Raw genomic sequence first — 21,920 nt, 5'->3', positions numbered from 1 at the left:
GTTTTCACTCTGATCTCACTCAGAAATACTATGAGAGAACCTACACAGTTTCCTCGATAGATCCTTGTGTTTGAGAGAGGCCTACTGGCTCCCTCGCGCACTTATTGTGCCAGATCAGCGGGCCTCGAGATGAATCATTAATGACCGGTTCCAACGGCTTAATGGCCTCTAATGTTCTGTAATGATCTCCCGTCAACGCCATGTGCGCGGCCTTAATGGATCCAATGCCGTGGAGGATTCTCCGGCTTGAACTTCAGTAATTCGTCCGCTTTTGGTGGAGCAGGAAGTAGAAAACGCCGTGCGCACACGGCTCCGGAGCTCCACGGGCGCAGCATGAGTTTCCCTCTCCGTCGATCGACTTCAGGTAGGGCCGGACTCCAAGAGAGGCACTCAACTCTAATATCACCCATACTGTGCGCAAAAGACCGGCTGCGGTCATGTTTGCGCACTTTTGTTGTGCTTTTGGGCACTTCTTGTTTCAAAATCCAAAAGAAGAGCCAATAAATCCAAGCTGCAGGTTGGATAACATTGGGAAACATGCCTTCAAAGTCTTTAAAGTAGCCTCTGAAATGCTATTTTCCTGTTGCGGATTAGTCTCAAAGCTATTTAATCAGTTTGAATTTGGTGTAAATTGTCGACCTTTCAATTACTTTAAGATGTTTCAAAAGAATACTTGCATGAAATGTGTGTTTGTAACTCGTATGACACTTGAAGCTCTGTCCGTGGTGCTGAAAACAGCGCAGGACGCGCCCTGTTGGAGAGGACAGCTCCACTCGAAACACAGCTCCTTTACCAACAAGCTGGTCTCCTTTTAACTCACAACATTTATTATACACCACCTTGCGGTGTAGGCTTTGCAACTTTAAGAATAAATTCATATTTACATCGATGCGTGGTTTCAGGGATGAAGAACATTTTACAACCTCAACTTGGAATAACCAAATAGAAGTAATACAAAAAAAAAAAAAAATCAACAACCTGGTGTTATTTTGTAAGCCATAGATGTGAGGTTTCATTGGGCCAACATAACACAAACCTCTTCAGACACCCTGAATCAGAGTCTCAGCACTGTGCGCTCAGATTAATCCTTTTACTACCAAACTCCATGTCGACCTGCACAGCTTGCTCCAAAACTAAATTAACCAAAATGCACAGAAATTTGTTATGTCAACCAAAACATTTTGAAATACAATTCAAATACAAGCGTGGTAGTTTTTTCTTATTTAAAAAAAAAAAAAAAAAAAAATATATATATATATATATATATATATATATATATATATATATATATATATATATATATATATATATATATATATATATATATATATATATATATGCATAAAGTGGAGGCTTAAGTTTTTCGCTCTGCTTTGTGATGGCATGCTGAAGGCCTCAGTGGTGCAGCTGCATGCTGTTAACTTTCCTTGTAAAATGCTGTTTATTCTTTAGTGTTTGGTTGGACTGGTAATCGCACCCATATTTCTCTATGCTCTATTGAGACAGTCTATTAGGTTGCTCCCTTTTAGAGGAGTAGTCTCAAAAAAATCATTGCTTCTTGCACTGGACGTCCATTCATAGAAGTAAGAGACAAATGTCCCCCTTCGATACATCATATCGAGAAACTATACGATAATAAAACCAAGTGGTGTCAATCACATAAACCGACTGATGATTGTATTCCTCTAAGATTTTATAGATCAAGCCAAAACCTCTCCATTGCAATGCTGTATGTCTGTTCTTGACTGTACTGTTGTAATATCTGAGCTATCTCTCCTTTTCTTTCCATATTTCAACGTTTAAAACTGCCTGCTGGGGGTGCTGCTAAGTTCCAAAACTTAACATGTTTATCTTGGAAGACACTGGTGCTGCCACTTAAGTCTATTATCCAACATTTTTACAAATTTTTCTCCTCCCATAGCACGTATCATAATAGCTTGATGACATTCATTTAAGCCATACAGTCTAATTTTATAACTAAGATATAGCATATTTGATGCAATCCTATTGCGTCTATTTAAAAGGAGATGTGTTCTAATATTAGAAACAAATTCGTTACTAACCCCCCCAACCCCCATGTTATTTGGCCGCTGGTTTGATTGATTGCTTTCCTATTTAGTAACTTATTGATTTGCTTGCTTCCTCGGACATTTAAATCTGCTCTTGTGGCAGCTCCAGGGAGAATTGTTGAATTATTGTTCCCCAGCATCACCTTTGCATCTGATTTGTGCTCTCAGCTTGTGTGGCAGCTGCTTTTAAAGGCACGTGTAAGGAGTGAGTTTGAGGCAGGAATGTGAATCATGAAATAAAGATGAAGGGCTCGACTTCACTCTCGGTCGTTTGCTTGCTTGTGCTGTACCCACATGTTTGCTTTTCTATTTTGACGTTAAAGGTGACACTACAGGTTGGTTATGAAATCCTTGATGGCTATAATGCGTAGTCTCAGGGAATGTGGGTTTGAACAGCACACTCACATCTAGAGCTATATGTTCATTTGTCCATGTACAAGGGTCTTACCTAACCAGAAGGCCACTGGTGTAACTTCAATTCCCTCATGACTCCGCTTCAATGACCAGGTCCTGACCTCAGTTTGTGTCCACAGTCCTTCACTTTCTCCTCCCACTGTCTTATTCTCACAGTGGGCTGCAGCTTTCCTGAGTTTGCCTCCTCCTCAGTCATGTAACTGCTCACCACATCCTCTTGTTCTCCAGGCATCGATTTTCACTATCTTTTCCACCGGAGAACAGCATGCTCAGACTCTGCCCGCTGTTCGGCGCCAGGTGCCACATGCTGGTCGACCTCCGCTGCGAGTGTGTCCGCTGCCTCCTCATCCTCTTCTCCTTCTTCCTCTTCTTCTTCTGTACCAGTTGGAGTTGCAGTTGCCATGCGCCATTGCAGCTGTATCTGGCTCTGACAGCTGTGCATCTGTTTTCCTGGGGGGTGGGGTGGGGTGGGGGGTGGGGGGGGTGGGGGGGTGGGGGTCTGTATCCAGCCCACATACATGGAGTGGATGATTGCTTGCCATGTGTGCCTCTGCTCCTGCGCAAATGCAAAAGGAACATCTAGAAAAGGACACGGCTCACCTACAGAAGCTCTGTTGTTCACCTCCTTCGTACACGCTGCAGCCTTTCGGCAGTGGTGAACCTCTGCACCAAAATAAGATGAGAGCCCCTCCTTTCTCCTTCTTTCTCTCTCTCTCTCTCTCTCTCTCTCTATCTCTCTCTCTCACACACACACACTCATCAGGTCCCCCTCTCTTCTAATCCTTTCCCCTTGCCTCATTGATTTCCATATGTATCTGTCATATTTTACTAATGTTTCCTTGCATGTTTTCCTTTAGTCTCAGTCTTCATTCTTCAGCCTTTCCTCTCTCACTCACACACCGACACACTATCTCTCTCTTGCCGGTTTTCCTCTTTGAAAATGTGTCCCTCTCCTTCATTCATCATTCTCTTTTCCAATCCATTTCCCACAAGCGTTTCTTCTCCCTGCTCTCTATCTTCCCCTCTCTCACTCTCTCTTGCACACACTCTCACAGACGCACTCAATATCTAATTTTCCTCTTCTCCGCCCCCCTCCTTTCATTATTCCTCCTCCCATTCACTCACCTGTCTGTTCCATCTCCCCCCTCTTATTATACTGTTTATTTTCTCTCACTCCTCCTCTTATATTACATATATTACACCCCCACCCCCATCCTCTCTTTCTCTCTCTCTCAGTCTGCCTTCTTATCATCATCACATCAGCATTCAGTGTAACATGTAAATATCATGCCACGTGGGGTGCAGGGGCTACAGGTGCCTCCCTCAACCCCCCCAGAAACTTCATCCCACCACCCTCCACACACACGCACACACACACACGCACGCACGCACGCACGCACGCACGCACACACACACACACACACACACACACACACACACACACACACACACACACACACACACACACACACACACACACATTGCCCCCCCCCCCCCCCCCCCCCCCCCATTGCTGCTCTTCCTCGGGGCGGGCAGGGCTGCAGCAGTTTTATGAACGGCACGGCTGCACTTTCCCACTGAACGAGCGGCGAGCTGTTTCATTGACAAACATCCCGGTTGCTGCATTTCTGTCACGGACGGCGTCGAGGAGCGGAGCATCGCCGGGGGATCGGCGCAGAGCAGCAGCAGCAGCAGCAGAGGAGGAAGAAGCAGCAGCAGCTGCAGTCATCATCAACAAGCCCCGCTGCCGCGCGCACCGGTTCAGGAGCTGTTGATTGGTCACTTGGACCCGGACCGACTCCTCGCGCACCCGTGCTCCTCATCCACGCACTCTCGGGACAGTCAGGAGAACCAGTTGAAGGAGGAGGAGGAGGAGGAGGAAGAGGAGGAGGAGGAGGAGGTGGGATTAGACAGTTTTTGCCACTCAGACCCCTTTTTTGCAGGGAGGGGAGGGGGAGGGAGGGGGGGGTGGGGGGGTGGCTGGGCTCTGAGGTGGCGTCGTTACAGGCTCGGTCCTCTGACACGCTGGATTTCTTTTAACGACTTGCATGAAGCGGCCGGACGCACCGATGGAGGAGGATGCTGGGCGCGTGTTAAAATCACGGATATCTGCGAGACTGCAGCGGCCGGTGCGCGATGAGAACTGAGCCGTGGGTGGTGTAGACCCCCTCCCCGCACTCCCCACACGCACACACACCCCTCCACACCGCCTTGTCCGCGAACAGCCCCGCTCTCCGACCGGGACGCACAGGCTCTTTCCGCTCGGCCGGCTGGGAATATGTCCCGGGCAGCGGCGATCGCCAGCTCCCTGATCCGCCAGAAGCGGCAGGCGAGGGAGCGCGAGAAGGCGAACGCATGTCGCGGCAGCGGCAGTCCGAGCAACAGCAAAGGCACCAACGAGAAGCCGAGCAAGCTCAACGTGTTCTCGCGTGTTAAATTGTTTGGATCGAGGAAGAAACGGAAGAGAAGGCGACCGCCAGGTCTGAGAGCTTTTAGGAAAGCACCATCATCTCAAACCCATCTTCACCTTCCAAATACCATTTCCCCACCACCACCACCACCACCATCACTGGGCCGGCTCCTCACTTCATCTGTCACCCCCGTGGACAGCCTGCTCTCCTCCTCCTGGCTCGGGCTCTCACATCAATCCTGTTGCATGACACCACAAACGCCTCATGTAAATAACTTGATGTCATCCCAAAGTGTGTCATCAGCATGTATGTGATCACTAAACTCAGGAGAAAAATATGTAGAGGATCCTGAATAAAGGAGAGCTATATTCTATTTTGGTACATGTCAGTCATTATTTGGTGTTAATGTGTGCCACAGTGTTAAGGGGTCAGAGATCTAAAACGGGCCCTCAAGCCCCAGTGACTGTAAATGTATAAACAGCCTCTCCTTCTTAGACACTTCCGGCTTCCTGGAGACTTTCTGGGTTTTGATGCATGCGATCACATGACGGCAATGAGGAGTGAATGCAGTTAAAAATGTCTTTTCTGCTCTGCTCTCCCCACAGAGCCCCAGTTAAAGGGCATTGTGACCAGGCTATCCAGTCGTCAGGGCTTCCAGCTGCAGATGCAGCCTGATGGCACCATCGACGGAACCAAGGACGAAGACAGCACATACGGTGAGTCTGACTCTCGTCTGTGGGGATCCATAAAAAGCATTTGAGGAGCTCAATTTTTCAATATTTGATTTGATTTTTGCTTCCTCCAAAAAGAAAACTTTGCAGCGGCAACTGATCTTTTTCATCACTGATTAAACTGCCAGTTGTTTTCTTCAGTCATTGATCAAGAAAACAGTGAAAAAATGATGACCTGCAGCACTTCAACAAGTCGAAGCAACGTAGCATCCCCATCACAGCTTTAACCCTGTATAGGACACTCTTGGAAAGACTTTCAGATTGAAAATGCCAGGCACAGAGTGATTTGAGGAAGTTTAAAGTGCAAAAACTCCCCGATGTGCCATTTATACACCATCGTAAAAACAATCTTAAAATAGAATCAATAGATTGCCTATACACTATTGAGTACCACTGTCCCACCATAAAAGTATTATTTGATATAACTCAAGCACAAAGTGTGTGTTTTTTTTATTATTGGTTTAGAAAAAAAAGGAAGAAATGCAAAAGTTACAAAATATTATTTCTTGCTTGATAAAAGGTTAAAGGAATATAAAACATATGTACTACAGTGTTTTCCTGCTTTGTCACAGATCATATTTTAACCACTTGATGCTACAATAGAACAAGGCAACATACTGAAGCTTTAATGTTTAACAAGGGGTGATTTCATTCAATTCCCACGTTTCCACTTTGCAGTTAACGTCCAAACTTGCTTAAATCTAATTTAATGATAAACGTCTCTCCAGTGGAAATCTGTCTGATGTGGGAATTGTAATTCAATCTGTCTCTTCGCAACATGTCAAGTGTTGATTTAATTAGTAAGACGTACAGGCTTTCCCTCCAAATGTCATCTGACAACATGGCAATCTATCTCATTTAAATCTTCCCTTGTTAAAGAAATTGATTAAATACAGCATAAGACACTCGGCAATCTTCGGATCCCAGAGAAAAAGAAAGAGAAATACATTGGGTTGAACCTGTGAATAGATCCTTCTTCGCCTCCTCTATCTCGTTCTCGCGCTTCCTCACACGCAGCCTCCAACGTGTGATTGATACAGCTAATTCAGTTGTGTTGTCGAGGTCCAGACGCCAATCCCTCGCCTTCATGTGCAGAGTCGGCGTCTCATATCAGTCTCTGCTACTTCGGAGGCCACCAGTGTACAGGGAGAAGGACAGGACTACAAAGACAGACTGTTCTTTAATTAGTCGATTACACGATGTATACGCGATGTTAACGCCTACCCACACAAAATCAGTCACGCGTGACTTGAGCTTGGACGGCGAATCCATGTAATCCACGTCTTCATATAACCACAGTCATTATTGAGAACATGGTTGGTTAAATGATTATAATTAAACAGGGTCTGGGCTCATCAAACTGCCAGGAATAATTATGTCCCCGAATACTGTAGAAACATATAAATAATGCTTCTGTCATTTATATGTTTGGAGGAGGAAAAAAAAAACCAAAAACATAAGCGATTATATTTGAGTCATTCAGTCTTTAAATTCCTGCTTATTTATTTTTTACCACAGTAGATTGTATGTTCATTTAACACCTCAGAATATTTGCATTTGAACAATATTGGCATTGCGACATGGGAACCGCAAAGGAATAAATCATATTGGAAAAATAGTCAGACGCACTTGAAGCTTTGCAGTCTGGCAATGCTCAGTTTACTCTGCATGCTGGAATAACTTTGTCGTTGAGGTTTTCAATGAATGATGAATTTATCAATTCAGCTTCTGTTTCAGTTAAGTTTCAGTGAACTATGATTCAAATGATGAATTCAAATATTTGACGGCAATCAGTCGAATTTTTAAATGATCTAGTAGGGAAGCACCTTTAAATTAGTTTCCTGGAATCTGATTATCTGTTCGCGTTTTCAATTGATTTGGACATAAACTGAGCAGGCAAATTAATCAGTGTGAGAATGAAGACGTTCTTCTCGTTACAGTCTGTAAACCGTTCTGATCTATGTGCCTGTAAAGTGAACATTTATGAGTTTTGAGCTATTATTAAAAGAAAATTAAAAAAAAAAACAACACCAGAAGGGATCATTTACTGTGCGTTAAATTGTAATGGGCACTTTCTCACTACCTTCTGACATTTCACAGGCAAAGTGATCGAGCAGGAAAAATAGCTGACATTTTAGTTGATATTGAAATTGCTCATTAATTGCAACTTCAATGGGAACATCTTCATTTGTATCATCGTGGAAGAAGCAGTAAACCCCGTTGAATGTTTTCCTGTTGAAATGTGTCCTTGCTCTACAACCAAATGTTTACCAAACCTTGCTTTTGATAATTCTTGCCCTTTTCATCCCACGCTTAATACTGGGAGCTAAATTGGTGTAATTCAGCATCCTCAGCGCCTGACTGACCTTCTGAAATAGCTACTCTGTGGCAAAATGGAGGTGTCATCATGTCATTGATATTGATGAGGATTTTTCTCTGTTTCCCTTCTCTCCCTAACTGTGTGAATGCTCGTCTGTTTGCTCGGTGCACTAATGTGTTTATTGTGCGTGGCTCTGTGTGTGTGTGTGTGTGTGTGTGTGTGTGTGTGTGTGTGTGTGTGTGTGTGTGTGTGTGTGTGTGTGTGTGTGTGTGTGTGTGTGTGTGTGTGTGTGTGTGTGTGTGTGTGTGTGTGTGTGTGTGTGTGTGTGTGTGTGCGCGCGCGCGCACGTACCTAGCTGTGTTCAACCTGATCCCAGTGGGGCTTCGTGTGGTGGCCATCCAGGGCGTGCAGACCAAACTCTACCTGGCAATGAACAACGAAGGCTTCCTCTACACCTCTGTAGGTCGCCGCCGGCAACAAGCCATAATCACAACCATCATCATCATCATCACTCGAGGCTAAACTCTCTACTTTAGGTCAGGTTGAGTAATGAAGCAGAAGTTTTGAGTGTGAGCGTTCCTATTACCATCGTGTCATCCCATCGATACTTTAACTATAGCGTTGCCTTGCGAGTCAGCAGCCACAGGCGGTTATATTCCAGCGTCTGAGCCGCTCTCATCACTCTCCTGATAGTGGAACTTCTCAGGATGGATTTCAGATCATCTCCCAGCCTCCATTTGTTCATCTCCTTTCAATCGCCCTTTGATTGTAAGATTAGTTGATGTCCACTAATAATACGCAGCTCCTGGATTGTGTTTTTTTCATGCCTTTTCAAGGAGATGCACACGTATATCTCGACTACTGTGCATACAGTTTATCAGACAGGTCACGAGGTAGTGTTGGCTGCGGCGTAGTGCATAAAGTGCCTCACTTTAGCTCTTGAGCATCGACGGTGGGTGGTGTAGAAGCAATAACAAAAAAAAAAAAAAAAGAATCAACAAAAATACCACGCAATCTAAACAAAGCTGTGAGACGAGAACTAACACAGAGGAAATGGAAAAAATGCTGCACACTTTGATGTAATAACAGCCATGCTGCTACGCCTGTGCAGGCACGTATACCACAACAATATCTGGTACATCGTGCCCAGGCCTGAATGCCTGGTGTTGTTATTCTGAGGTGGCTGGCCTCAGTCATAACGCTGATATCACCAGTTCCATCTTCTCGCTTGATATTAGATACACAATATAATCAAAGTACACATAAACACACACATATTAAAGCTCTCTGCTCGGTGTTTCTTCACTTCATCGATGCAACCATCGTTGTGTCCACAAACTTAATCAAAACCCATGCACAATTTGCGAGCGACGGAGAGAAAAAGAGCATCTTCTCTGTATCTTTCCGTCTCCCCCGGCAACCTGGGCACCATCTTTCTCTCAGTGGGCTGGTTGGTATTCAAGGGAGTAGCCGGTTGCCATGGAGATCCAGGAATAAGGAAATGCAAATGTCAGCTGTCCTAAGTTGGTGCAGTTTGTTCTGCGTGAGTACAGCCAGGCCGAGATAATGAATCACAGAGCCGACCAAACTGATGGGCAAACACTCTGACACGGTGGAATGACGGAGTACTAGTTAACCGAGTTGCCATTGCGATCTCAAACCTTCGGTGACTCCGCTCCTGCAGCTCACGCCTCAACCACTCCATCTCCACTCAATCACCTCGCCGTCAGCTTTCTTGTGTAATTTGTTTGAAGATTGGTCTCCCCTCTCCTTCAGGAACATTTCACCCCGGAGTGTAAATTCAAGGAGTCGGTGTTTGAGAACTACTACGTCACCTACTCCTCCATGCTGTACCGGCAGCAGGCTTCAGGCCGGGCCTGGTACCTGGGACTCAACAAGGAGGGGGGGATCATGAAGGGGAACCACGTCAAGAAGAACAAGGCCGCCGCACACTTCATACCGAAACCACTCAAAGGTAGGAGCGCTCCAGGCTGCGACAGAGATGGACTTAAGAGTCGTCTGAATAGTGTATTCCGTTTGAAATGCCTACTTAAAAAATGTAAACGGGAAATCATAGCAGTCCAGTATTATTTATGTAACCTTGAGCCCTCCCTAAGTTGACTATTTAGTATCAATGAACGTCTCTGCCAGCTGCTTTTGATTTTTTCCCTGCCGCTCTGAGTTATTACTTTCACAGAAAAAAAAAAACTAAAGAAAGCTCAAAACTCTAGTGATGTACAGGCTGATTCCTGGGACTGTCAGGCATCCAGAGGAGCTTAAGCCAGCCTGTAATAACAAATCCACACAAAGGCCGGTAACGCAGTCTGAAAGCGCAGAACAAACAAGAACCATGAAAGCACTTTTCGATCTGGACGGTGTGGGTGAACGGACCGAGGCACAGAGGCCTCGACTGTCACACACACTGATGACCGTGTGGAGACGTTTTCTAACGTCGCAATTAATTCAATGTGGGATTTCACGCCACGAGACAAAGAAAGACACGATGTACTGCAGAGGCCTGAACATGCCGCATGAAATGATGCTGTCGAGTGTGTGCGATCGCGATATTTTCCATAAACACAAACACTTATGTGCACAGTGTTAATGTCTTTGTGCTTTGAGATTTTTTTCTGAAAAATAACAGTGCTCTTTCTCTTGACCTTGATTTACACCAGCTGTGACTGGACTCTTTTTTTTTCTTTTCATCACATGCTTGTCTGCGGTTCCCACCAGCAGCTTTTTAGAAACAATCTAAATGTTTTTTTACTCTGTTTTGTCATTTTACATCGGTCATCTTTGTGCTTTTTTGTTCTGACTTCTGTCCTGTAGCCACCAGGTATGAAATAATTAGACCCAATAATTGGTTCATTTATTAAAAATGAGTTAATTCCACACTTTTCGTGAACTGATTGCAATTAAAAAAGGTATTTTCTTTCATATTTGAAATTCTTTCACTTTGAATTTGCAGCTAATGAAGGCACAGTGCACGGTAACATAATTTTATACAGTGCAGCTTGTCTTTTGCAATATATCGTGTACTCCTAGTAGTACTGACCCATTTGAAGTCTGTCGTGCATCCTACTTTAGTAAAATCACAGTTGACTCCAAATTCCTGATCTTCTGTCATCTAGAGAATTTTAGCAACGATTTCCTGTTTTCTATTTTTAGACACAGTGACCGCAGCTCAACGTTTGGGTTAGTTGTGCATTTACATATATAACTATATATATATATCATAGCTGTTGGCAATAAATAAAGATTGACAGAGTATAAAGCTTTCACATTGTGCATAATCAGTAATCAACAGTTTGTCTTTGGGACTCTTAATTAGTCAAATCCTTTTTGAAGCACAGGAAATTCAGCATTAAATTAAAAACTGCAACTTGACAATATAACAGACACTGTTGTATTGTGTATTGTTACCATCTTGTCTTCGGTGTGTGAGAGTTGGCAGCCCTGTGCGAAATCCTTCACTTGCTCTTATCCATTATAGACCTATACGTCAACCTGCTGAGCCAAACCCATAAATACCCCAATCAATTGTATAGTATTGGCCATATATATATTAAAGTACATTGTAAAATAAACATTCTCTAGTGGCCCACTAGAGAATAGGACTTCAGGGATTCTTGTATCTGCTTCATCGTTGCCTTTAAACCGAACGAGGAAGTAACAAGAAAAACAAGAGGGGAGTAATCGAGATATCAAAATTCAGAATGGATTAAATGACATCATGTATTGGAAAGCCGTAATGGGGGCAATAAATCCACCAAAGATTTATCACCTGATTTTATTGTGGCTTTTCAGGGCAGCTTAACATCTGTCAGCTTGTCGCTTTTCTGTTTTTTTCTTTTTTCAAACCTGCAGCTCGATTATTTGGTTTGACCGAAAGGTGAATTCCTGTGGTTTCCATGTTTCCCTCACTTGAACATGACTGATTATAATGAGTGGCTCGTTATCGGGCTTTCTGCATGATGACACATTCATTATATTCAAACGTGGTGAAGCAGGAAAATATCGCAGACATTCCAGGACCAGACTTGCACACCTCCGGGTTTGACTCTGACCACTTCATGATGCAAAAAGGGGATTGATTTTCAATAAAAGAGCTCTAAAAATCCCACCACACACCAGCCGGCCGGCTGGAAACGGAAGGCAAAATGGGCTAAAGAGTCAGATATTTCCCTAAGGCATTGGCGAAGAGCACAACAAAGCTGGGAGTGGGATGAATATTCGACTAAAATTCGTCAGATGGTCACAAATAAATGCTGAAGTTGCTCCATTATGTGCTCAGTGTGGAGTCGGGCAACTTGCAACTGCAACAGTCGACTTTCGTTGCCAGTTGTGGGTGTAAAGACAGAAACGCAAAAATAAATGGACACCTTAATGAAATCATCTTATCTTTGTTCATTCCAGTGAAGAGATAACTGTTTACTTTGCTGTGTGAATTCCTTCCTGATGATGATGAGGAAATCAGGGCTTAGAAATAATGAGGCTCTTGACAAAACCGAGCATCCAGATTAGAGTGATGTGCTCGCTCCAGCAGTGACTCTTGACTTAATGATTCATGTGATGTGTTTTTCAGTGGCCATGTACAGGGAGCCTTCACTCCACGACTTGACAGAACTCTCACGTTCAGGCAGCGGCACGCCGACCAAGAGTCGCAGCGCTTCGGCGATACTCAACGGTGGAGGGAAGTCACCCAGCAACAATGACTTATCCTAGCCCCCCCGACCCCTCACACACTCACACACACACACACACACACACACACACACACACACACACACACACACACACACACACACACACACACACACACACACACACACACACACACACACAGACACTGCGCACACACACACACACACACACACACACCCACCCACACTCACAGATCTCAGGCCCACATGCCCACACTTCAGGCTGGTGAGGGGTTTGGAACGAGGCGAGGACGAAACGAAGGAAGACGGGGAATGTGTTCTTCCACTTAACGGAGCCCACTGTGACTGACTGTGTATGTAAATAAATCAAGGACAATCAATCTGTCTGGCTCTGCTGCTCGGGTCTGCAGAGGGACAGGACCTGTGATTCCCTTCCCTTTGACTACTCTTCCTGCTGTATCGTAACCAGACAGAACGAGCGAGGAGAAGAGAGCGAGAGAGAGAGAGAGAGAGGTGGGAATCAGGCAGTCAGTCACGCAGTCAGATTTACAGACTGTTAAAGAGAACCAAAGAGTCCAAGTGTTAAGTAATTAGGTTATTGCTATGAAGCAGGCGAGTGGCAGGAAGTGACAGAGGGTTACAAAGGACGGGAGCAAGTCTTTATCTACTCTACGATACGCTATGTTTACACAGAGCTCATGGGGTTAAGTCATATTTTTAACAATGACGAACGTAACTCCTTGTACACTTAAGAGGACCGATCATTTGTTTGCATGCAAGTGTGCGTGTGTGTGAGCAAGATTGAGTACATGCGCGTGTGTGTGTGTGTGTGTGTGTGTGTGTGTGTGTGTGTGTGTGTGTGTGTGTGTGTGTGTGTGTGTGTGTGTGCACGCGCACGCATGTGCACGCGCACGCGCACGCATGTGTCTGGGGGGGATTTTACCTTTTTAAGATCTGTTGTATATCAGACAAACCTCCTGAGGGCTTTAGCAGGTTAGTATAAGGTTTACTGTATATGCTTCCATGCTTACTTCTTACAAGCAATGCCGTTGTTTATCTTTCTGTTTGTTGTTGTTGTCCCCTTGCTGTTTGTTTGTTTGTTTGTTGTTGCATGGAAGCTTGATGACCTCTGCTCAGTAGCAGCATGCCGAAGGTCCTTTTTTTTTTTAACCCCCGCCCCCCCCCCGGTCTTACGTGTTCCTGACCTAAAGAGAACACTAGTGAGCCAATAGTGTCATACCAGAACACTAGTGAACCAACGTGAGGGTGTTTGAACACTACTGGACCAATAGTATTGCACCAGAACATGAGTGGACCAATGGTGTTGGGCCAGAACTTTGGTGAACCAATGGGAGCACAGATTAACTTCATATTTTGGTTCCTGCAGTGGACAAAACTAGAAATGCACTAAATAAACTATTTATAAAGAAGCTAACTGACTGGTTTGTCTTTTTTTTTTTTTTTTAAACTTCACCATGCAAACACTGTTCAAATTCCCATATTTTAAGCTTTTAAGTTAACTATAATTTACCAAGGCAAACCAGGGTAAACACACATTCAGACTGAGCAATTTAAAGTCACCAATTATCTTCAAGCACATGCTTTTTTTGGGACTCTGGGTGGAAACAGCAGAAAACAGATTTCCCGATGTATCACGAGTAAAAACTATATTTGATGTTGTTCGTAAGACTGCAGTGAGATACAGATTTCTGATTTAATAGTTTTTTTAATGGGATCAGTTTTTTTTGCCTTTTTACTGCTTTTTCTTTTCTCTCTCTCTCTCTCTCTCTCTTGAACAAAACTCATATTTAAGAAATATCGCACCCAAATTAAGTCATATTTATATATTTAGTGCTTTTTTAAGTTTGAGGGTTTATCCTGAGTAATAAAGACAAGCAATTGATGTTTTATTTGTGTTTTGACTGGGCAGGTATCTCAAAGAAATCCACCACTAACACTTTGATCTGTTGTCAGCTTTGCTGTAGTCCTGCTTGAATGTTTCACATTTCATTTTAATGTTTAGTCCAACCAGATGGATGATTTGTATCATATCGGAGTGCTTGAACAAAAGAAGGTGGTTTTCTGTATATGCATCCTTTCCACACATGACATATGCTGCTGATGAGCGAGGTGGAGGAGCTATTGCAAAAGAACCGCTCCAGAAATAAATTCAGAAATCCTAATAACAGCTAATAAATGAAAGTAGAAGAAACGAATATTTGTTTGATGTTACTCATTGTTCGGGATTTTCAAACAAGTGCCATATTTGAATTTGAACACTAGATGGCGCTTGATCTTCAGAGCACTGATTCATCTTGTGTGAAGAAGCTTGAGCCAGAACAGAAGATGCAATAATGTAGTGGGATTGAAAAGTACAAACACTTTATCAAACAATCCAGTACACAGAGTTCTTAACAATCATTTACTTAAATGTGTGTGTGTGTGTTTGTTAAAACACAGTCAATTCTCGACAGATGATTCTTCTAAGAAGGGTATTAAAGTTAGTTTACGGGACATTTCCGTAATAATAAAAATACAACAAGATAAAGTGCAAAAGTCAGATATGAAAAAAAAATAAAAATACCCATATGATGGTTAAAACCAATTGTTTCACATTGCAACAATAAACATTTACTCGTTGGTTTTAGGTACAGTGTTCATACTTAATATGCGTTCCTTAACGTTTAAATACACATGATACAAAACAGGTTCCTCACTCACTTGTGATAATTTAGCATTATAATAAGGATTTCATTTCTTTACTTTCTCATTTTTCATTTCCAAGTATTGCGTAAAAAAAAAGCGATAAACCCAGTGGGTGTAGGTAGGATGTCTTTTCTGTAACTCTGAGCTCACCGTGCAGAAGCTGAACCACGCTCTCCCTTTGCTGTGGACTTGGATGAGACAATCACATTTTCACTTCCTGCAGCCCGGTGCGAATGTAAACAACCACGCAAACTCACTAAGAACACGTTACACGTTCATAGTGAGGCACAATAACACTGTGCCGATGCGAGTCCACGCTGTCATATTTACAGTGGTTTTGGCAGCATCCTGCGCTTGCAAAAAAAAAAAAAATTTTTGAAGAGGGGAGAATGTGTCAGTGTCCTCCTCCTCCTCCTCCTCTTCTTCTTTTCCTCAGTGCCTTTTACTCTGCTCTTCTTACATTCTTCTTTTACACATCCTTCAGTCCCAGCTCGGGTTTTTTTTTATTTTATTTTCCCTCTTCATGAATCCATCTGTCATTCTTTTCATGTTCAGTCTAGGTCCCCTTCTTTGACTCCCACTCCTGTGAACCCAGAGATAGCACAAAGTGAGAGAAATAAATAAATAACATTCCTCTATACGTGTGTGCAAACACACACCCGGCAGCAGGTGAGAACCACACACTTTTCTTTTTTTCAAGCGTCTCAAAATGCACGCAAACACACTTTACCTTTGCCTTCTGCATGACGTTCCCCTTGGAGGAGGCGTAAAGCGGCGGAGGACGTTTACGGAGCTCGGCTGCCGCGTTTACAGGCACCGTCTCGTTGTACACCTTTTCAACCTTGCTGCCTTGTGCCTATATCGTCGCAAACACACAAAGAAAAGATGCAAACACGGAGCAGAGCAGTCAGATTTTTGCTTGTTTTGAAGAAATATTTGCTTCGCTGGATAATTTCCTGGACAGCAGCGAAGACTTCCTGAAGCAGCTGCAGTGAAGCTGCCTGACAAACCAGATCTGACTCCTGGAGGTCATGTGACATATTATATGTGCATATATGAGATCAGTTTTATTAGTGGGTCACCGCCTCTATCAATGTAGTGTCACTTCATTATATGACCTATAGTGGTGTAAAAGACAATTTATTTATTTTCTGTAACAAAAATATCTAAGGTCACTTTCTATCTAGTATATTACAATACAATACTAAGAGTAAAACTGAACTTTGCAGTCTAGCTCAAGATCATAGAAACTTCCAAAATTACTATTGTCACAACCTCTTGCTGTTTTCGGTCAAAAGTTTCCTGTTAAACTTAATAATAGACACAAACAGGTAACATGTAAGATTGCAGTAAACCCTGGGGACCTTTTCTATAAGACCTTTTTTCAGGTTAAAAAAACAAACGAAATACTGAATAGTTGATTAAGATACACAAGATTTTTTGGGGAAAAAGCAATAAAATTCCCTTGTGATTTAGACTAATTACCCTAAATATTTATAGATTTGTTCAGATTCTCAGTGATTGTCCTGAAGTGATCAAAACAGAATACAACTGATATTTCGTCGTATAGGGAGGAGCGTCAGTGTGAGCTGCATGGCAGACTTCTGTCTTTGTGGTGGAAGCCCACCTTGACACTGATCTTGGTGTCAGTGGGAGGACCCAGTGCTCCTCTAGCCAGCGACTTCTTCAGGTTTTCCTTCACTTCTGTCAGTTTGAGCTCCAGCTCCACTCTCTCCTCCTCCTTCTGTTTACAGAGCGACTCCAGCTCGGCTAACCGCCTTTCCACCCCATGACCTGCGCACACACACACACACAATTAGAAGAGTCACACAACATAATTCAATCCAGCGGTGTGTGTGTGTGTGTGTGTGTGTGTGTGTGTGTGTGTGTGTGTGTGTGTGTGTGTGTGTGTATGTGTGTGATATGACTCTGACCTGCACTACTCTTCACCCCATCCTTCACCTCCTTCTTCTCCCTGCGGAGGGATATCAGCTCATTCCTGAGTTCCTCCTTTTGCTTCTCCAGCTCCTCTTTCTGCCTCAGGTACCTCCTGGCGTCCTCCTCTGCGCGCGTCTTCCCATAGCGTCCGTACTGATTCACATCTAAAAGGAGACGCGCCACAAAACAACCAGTTGAAACAACTGTGGTTCGACTTCATCAGTTATTCTGTCCACCTCAAATCGCAATCACGGAGGAGTCAGTCAGCTGTGGGTAAAAATCCTCCCATGTAATTATTGTGTAGCCAAGTGGGATGAAATTCAGAATGAAAGGAAACTTACTGGAGGCGTGTCTCTTGACAGCAGCCTGTTGCTCGGTTTTTTCAGAGTCCCTGCTGGAGAAGGAGGCGTGTCGCCTCACCTGTCCCGCCGGTCTGCTCTCGAGTTCACCGTCCTGCAGCCAAGAAGCATTTCAATTAATTACACTTTTCTACTTTTGTGCAATTGGAAGATTATTAGTCACCTCTCACATACAAGCTAGATCAGAAAAAAAACAGTCTTACGTCAGATTTAACTTTTACATGCTGTATTGTGATATTGGAAATAGGACTAATAGTGAGAAAGTTGTGGGTTTGAAATCCGCACTGTGTGTGTTTGCATGTTCTCCTTGTTTCCTCCCACACTCCAAAAGCATGCATGTAAGATTAACTGCCCATAAGTGCGGATGTATGTATGTGTGTGTTTGTGCTTGTCTGTCTCTGTGTTTGCCCAGTGATGGACTGGTGACCTGTCCAGGATGTATCCTGCCTTTGACCTTAGTCAGCTGGGATCAGCTTCAGCTTCCTGCAACCCTGAAGCTGACAAAGTGGTTTAGAAGATGGATGTTTGAAATCTATAAATTCAGTCGAAAGCGCCACTGTTGGGTGTTTAATTTTAGTCATGAGCCACAAACACGCCTATATGCAAGTATTCCACGTATGTGTTTTATTAACCAAACCCAAAGGAAAAAAGCCTATGATGTTACATAGAGAAAACTATGAGAGCCAATAGGTGAACATTTGGGCCTTTTTAAAATCTAATTTGAATCCATTGAATGTTACAGGGGAGAAGAGAAGGGAGGAGAAAAAGAAAACTATACATTCACAGACTTGAAATTCCCTCACCTCAATACTTTCATAGACTTCATCATACATCCTGGAGTCTATTGAGGCACTACTGGAGGACGCAGCAGAGGTAGTGGCCCATCTGAGAGGAACCCAGAGGCAGATACACACAAAGGAGGGTTATGTATATTTTAGGCCTGAAAGTTGGAAAAAGAGATGAGTACATGTGCATAAGGGCACCATGGGAAATGACTCACATGAAGGAGTGTCTGGCGGCGTGCCGTATGTCAGTGAGTGTGTCCACATCGATGTAGTCGTAGTGCAGCTCTTCTGGGAGAGTGGCGCTGCCGGTCTCTGCAAACAAAACACCCAGCCAGCGGCCAAGATCCTCAGAGCAGCTGGCCTGATCCACACACACACACACACACACACACACACAAACAAACAAACAAACACACACACATTTTAGCTCGATTTGGGAAAAAAAGTGGTGTGACCTCACTGTGCATAGAGTCGTGACAAAAAATGAGTGACTGAATGAATGAATGCCGTGCTGCACCTCTAAGGCTGCGAGTTCGTTGCTTCCCTGCAGGATGCGGAAGGAGAAAGGATGTTTAGGTCCGAGGCCTCCCGGCATCACCTCCGCCCCTTTGAGCGGCACCACAATGACTGGAGGACGCTGGTCCCCGGGGTCCTTCCGCAAATACAGGCTTCCGCCTCGAACCACACACCAGCGCTCCTTCCACGAGCCGCTCAGACGCACGCTGAGGTATCCTGTGGAGAGGGTGTGGAAGGCAGGCATGTTGGGTGTCTTAATACAGAGCCAGAAACAACCCCGATACTTCATACTAATCGTCGGCTTCAATACAGATGTGGATTGTAAGTCTGCGTGATCATATTTATATCAACATAGTGTGAGGTAGCACTCATGGTGAGAAAACCACAATTCAATTCTATTCTCTGATCTCCGGTGTGTGGAGTTCGCATGTTTCTCATGCAAGCACTTCCTCTCGCTTCTTTCCTAATCTGCCAAAATATATGAAATCCTGTCTCCCACATTACTTCTCTTCAAACACAGTGACAAACCTGTGGATTCTCAGGTGTTTATCCACTGACTTCAGCATTTAGGTTTACAACATTTCACAGTTTGGCTTAGAAGTTCATGCTACTCTGATAGCGATTAAGTTGCGAGCTGTCTGCTATGGCTGAAACTTTTGCATCGCCTGCACACGGTCTGGGGGTGTTTAAAGACAAAGACCAAAAAAAACAATGGCGTCCTCACCACAGCGGGGGTTGTCATGGTGGCCCGATGACGAGGGCAGCTCTCCTGGTAAAGGGGGTTTCCGTTTGGAAAAGGTAATGATTCGATTGATTTTCTTCCCTGCCGCTCGACTCATGGACCCCGTCAGCTCTGAGAAAGCGCCGCGCTTCCCTCGGTCTGCAAGAAAACACACACCACAGTGAATCCTCAAAACCCAAAAAAAAGAGATATTGATACTTTATCAGGAAAGCGGCACAACCAATAACCTACATTTATATATAAATGTATAAATAAAACAGATTTTAGAATTTCAGAGTCATTTATGTAAAATAAAACAAGAACCTTCATGTAATTACCCTCCACTTAATTTTAGAGATGTTTCTTCACATTTTCAGTCAAAACTGGTTCAGTCTGAATGTACCAGGTCCTGCAGGTCCTGTTCCCATCCCTCTTCCTGTGATGTCAGTGGGAAACAATCGCAGGAAGACGATAGGACGGATGTCATATCTGCTTGTGCCTCACTTCCTGTCTTTCCCTCTCTCTCATGTCTCTTTAGGTTTAGAGCCGCTCGGTGAGTAAACAGGTAGTTACAACATGCGGATGACATGACTGTGTTTGACCTATTTTTTCACCTCTCATCATGGATCCCTGAGCTTTTCTTTCCTGATTTTGTAGATAGAAAAACACAAATAGAGTGTGTGTGTGTGTGTGTGTGTGTGTGTGTGTGTGTGTGTGTGTGTGTGTGTGTGTGTGTGTGTGTGTGTGTGTGTGTGTGTGTGTGTGTGTGTGTGTGTGTGTGTGTGTGTGTGTGTGTGTGTGTGTGTGTGTGTGTGTGTGTGTGTGTGTGTGTGTGTGTGTGTGTGTGTGTTGCTCTATAAGCATTATGGAGTCTTCCCTTAAAATCAGGATGTTTTTGGAAAGTGAGATCTTTACAACAAGGTTTCACTTCCCTCTGAGCACAATTTGAAGGATAAGACTCAGTTTCCACATTTCCACACAGTTCTTCTATTTTTTGTTGGATTTCATGGAATTGTTTTCACATAACTATGTTTGGTGTTATGGATTAGAGTCCTATAAGTGTGTGTGGATTTAAGACTATGACGCTGCCTGACAATTATTGTTTTTATACTGTTTTTATTAAACACACATGATTAATTAATATTCTCCAGACATTAACTGTTACTAGTTTTAAAAAGCAGCATAAACATTTTATCAGGATTAGCATTTTTCTTTTTTTCCTCGTTTGTCGGATTCTCTCTATTAACTTTATTCCGTTTTAAATTATCCTCCTAATTGAATTCCATTTCTTAATTGTTTTTTTTAAACAGCTTCTGCATGGTAGCTCTTGTTTGGTTAAGTAGTTTTAATCTACTTTACTGTTTTTTATTATTGAAGTTTTTCTTTTTTACTTTTTTTTTTTGATGATTTAGTGCAGAGACGGGTAACTTTGATCACTGCGACATCTGCAAAACTTCATCCTCGCTACCAGAGGGCCAAGTGATGATCCGGAACCTCAAAGACAAGGATTTATGAGTATTATAAAAGCTCATTTATTCAAAAAGATTACTTCGATGTTTCTGGTATGCCTCTGATAATTTAACTGTTATTCGGTAAAGTGAAGTGACTTCATGATCTGGCCTGAGTTACCCAGCCCGAATTGCCCTTACCATGTGAACAGATGACAGAATACTGAATGTGTGTCACTACAGTTTTTCAGATCCACGGTGGCAATAATGAAGTTAATTCAACCCTCTAACAACTAACAACAGGGGAGAGGTAGGTGATCAGAGCTGCAGCTTTGTCTCCCTGCAAGACTTCACATTTCAGTTTGAAAAGTTCTAAACTTCCCCCAAAAGTCAATTTTTCTCTGAAGCGCAAGACAGAAAATATCTACATGATTTTTCTCCCATCATACTGTGAGCAGGACCACATTTTAAAAGGCTTTATCATACAGCAGTGCCCCATGCTGTTGCTATTATGGCCAAATCTGACGTAACAGCTCAGAGTGTCCATGGAAGCAACCTGCACTTGTGGTGCTTCTCTTTGAATGGAACATGTGAGCGTTGCGAGCTGTGTCTCTCAGCACGCTCCAACAAAGCAACCGCAATGAGGAAAAGTCAATTATTACAACTTAATCAATATCTGCTTTTAAGGTTACACCTACTGAGTGTGTCTGTGGCGTCTCGCCCTGCTCCGTGCGCAGTGGGCTGACTCTCTGCCGTCGGCCCGCTGTCTGAGTCTGACGCCTGTCTGTCGGACTGCAGCACCTGGAAAACATAACGTCCAGGATTGGAGCGAAGTGAA

The 21,920-nt window shown here is 43.6% G+C and overlaps 2 protein-coding genes across 3 annotated transcripts in view; one reads left to right on the top strand and one right to left on the bottom strand.

Annotated features, from left to right (window-relative positions):
* The window catches only part of LOC308121312 (actin filament-associated protein 1-like 1), a 120,600-nt gene that overhangs the window by 87,470 nt on the left and 11,210 nt on the right, over positions 1 to 21,920 (bottom strand). The window contains exons 10-19 of one of the 2 annotated variants that reach the window (XR_013936090.1): positions 21,781 to 21,883; positions 19,638 to 19,793; positions 18,915 to 19,129; positions 18,613 to 18,758; positions 18,416 to 18,497; positions 17,595 to 17,706; positions 17,250 to 17,417; positions 16,943 to 17,109; positions 16,046 to 16,171; positions 15,042 to 15,898 (exon numbers count right to left, since the gene is read on the bottom strand). Coding sequence is in view for 1 of the 2 variants with exons in the window: in XM_080482492.1 (XP_080338618.1) it covers positions 15,872 to 15,898; positions 16,046 to 16,171; positions 16,943 to 17,109; positions 17,250 to 17,417; positions 17,595 to 17,706; positions 18,416 to 18,497; positions 18,613 to 18,758; positions 18,915 to 19,129; positions 19,638 to 19,793; positions 21,781 to 21,883 (1,302 nt within the window). In the remaining variant the exon portion in view is untranslated. Of the gene's footprint in view, positions 1 to 14,951; positions 15,899 to 16,045; positions 16,172 to 16,942; positions 17,110 to 17,249; positions 17,418 to 17,594; positions 17,707 to 18,415; positions 18,498 to 18,612; positions 18,759 to 18,914; positions 19,130 to 19,637; positions 19,794 to 21,780; positions 21,884 to 21,920 lie in introns of those variants that run through there. The other variant, XM_080482492.1, reaches the window with a different exon arrangement.
* On the top strand, positions 4,762 to 13,122 carry fgf13b (fibroblast growth factor 13b; the record flags this gene model as incomplete). The annotated part of the gene is made up of 5 exons (XM_080483851.1): positions 4,762 to 4,963; positions 5,500 to 5,610; positions 8,301 to 8,404; positions 9,722 to 9,920; positions 12,531 to 13,122. The coding sequence occupies 5 exons, from the start codon at positions 4,762 to 4,764 to the stop codon at positions 12,668 to 12,670; spliced, it is 756 nt and encodes a 251-aa protein (XP_080339977.1). The 3' UTR covers positions 12,671 to 13,122.

The sequence above is a fragment of the Lipophrys pholis genome, assembly GCF_963383615.2.
Source record: "Lipophrys pholis genome assembly, chromosome: 16".
Classification (NCBI taxonomy): Eukaryota; Metazoa; Chordata; class Actinopteri; order Blenniiformes; family Blenniidae; genus Lipophrys; species Lipophrys pholis.
Note: the sequence above shows the minus strand (reverse complement) of the source record. Positions and strands in the feature narration are given on the sequence as shown.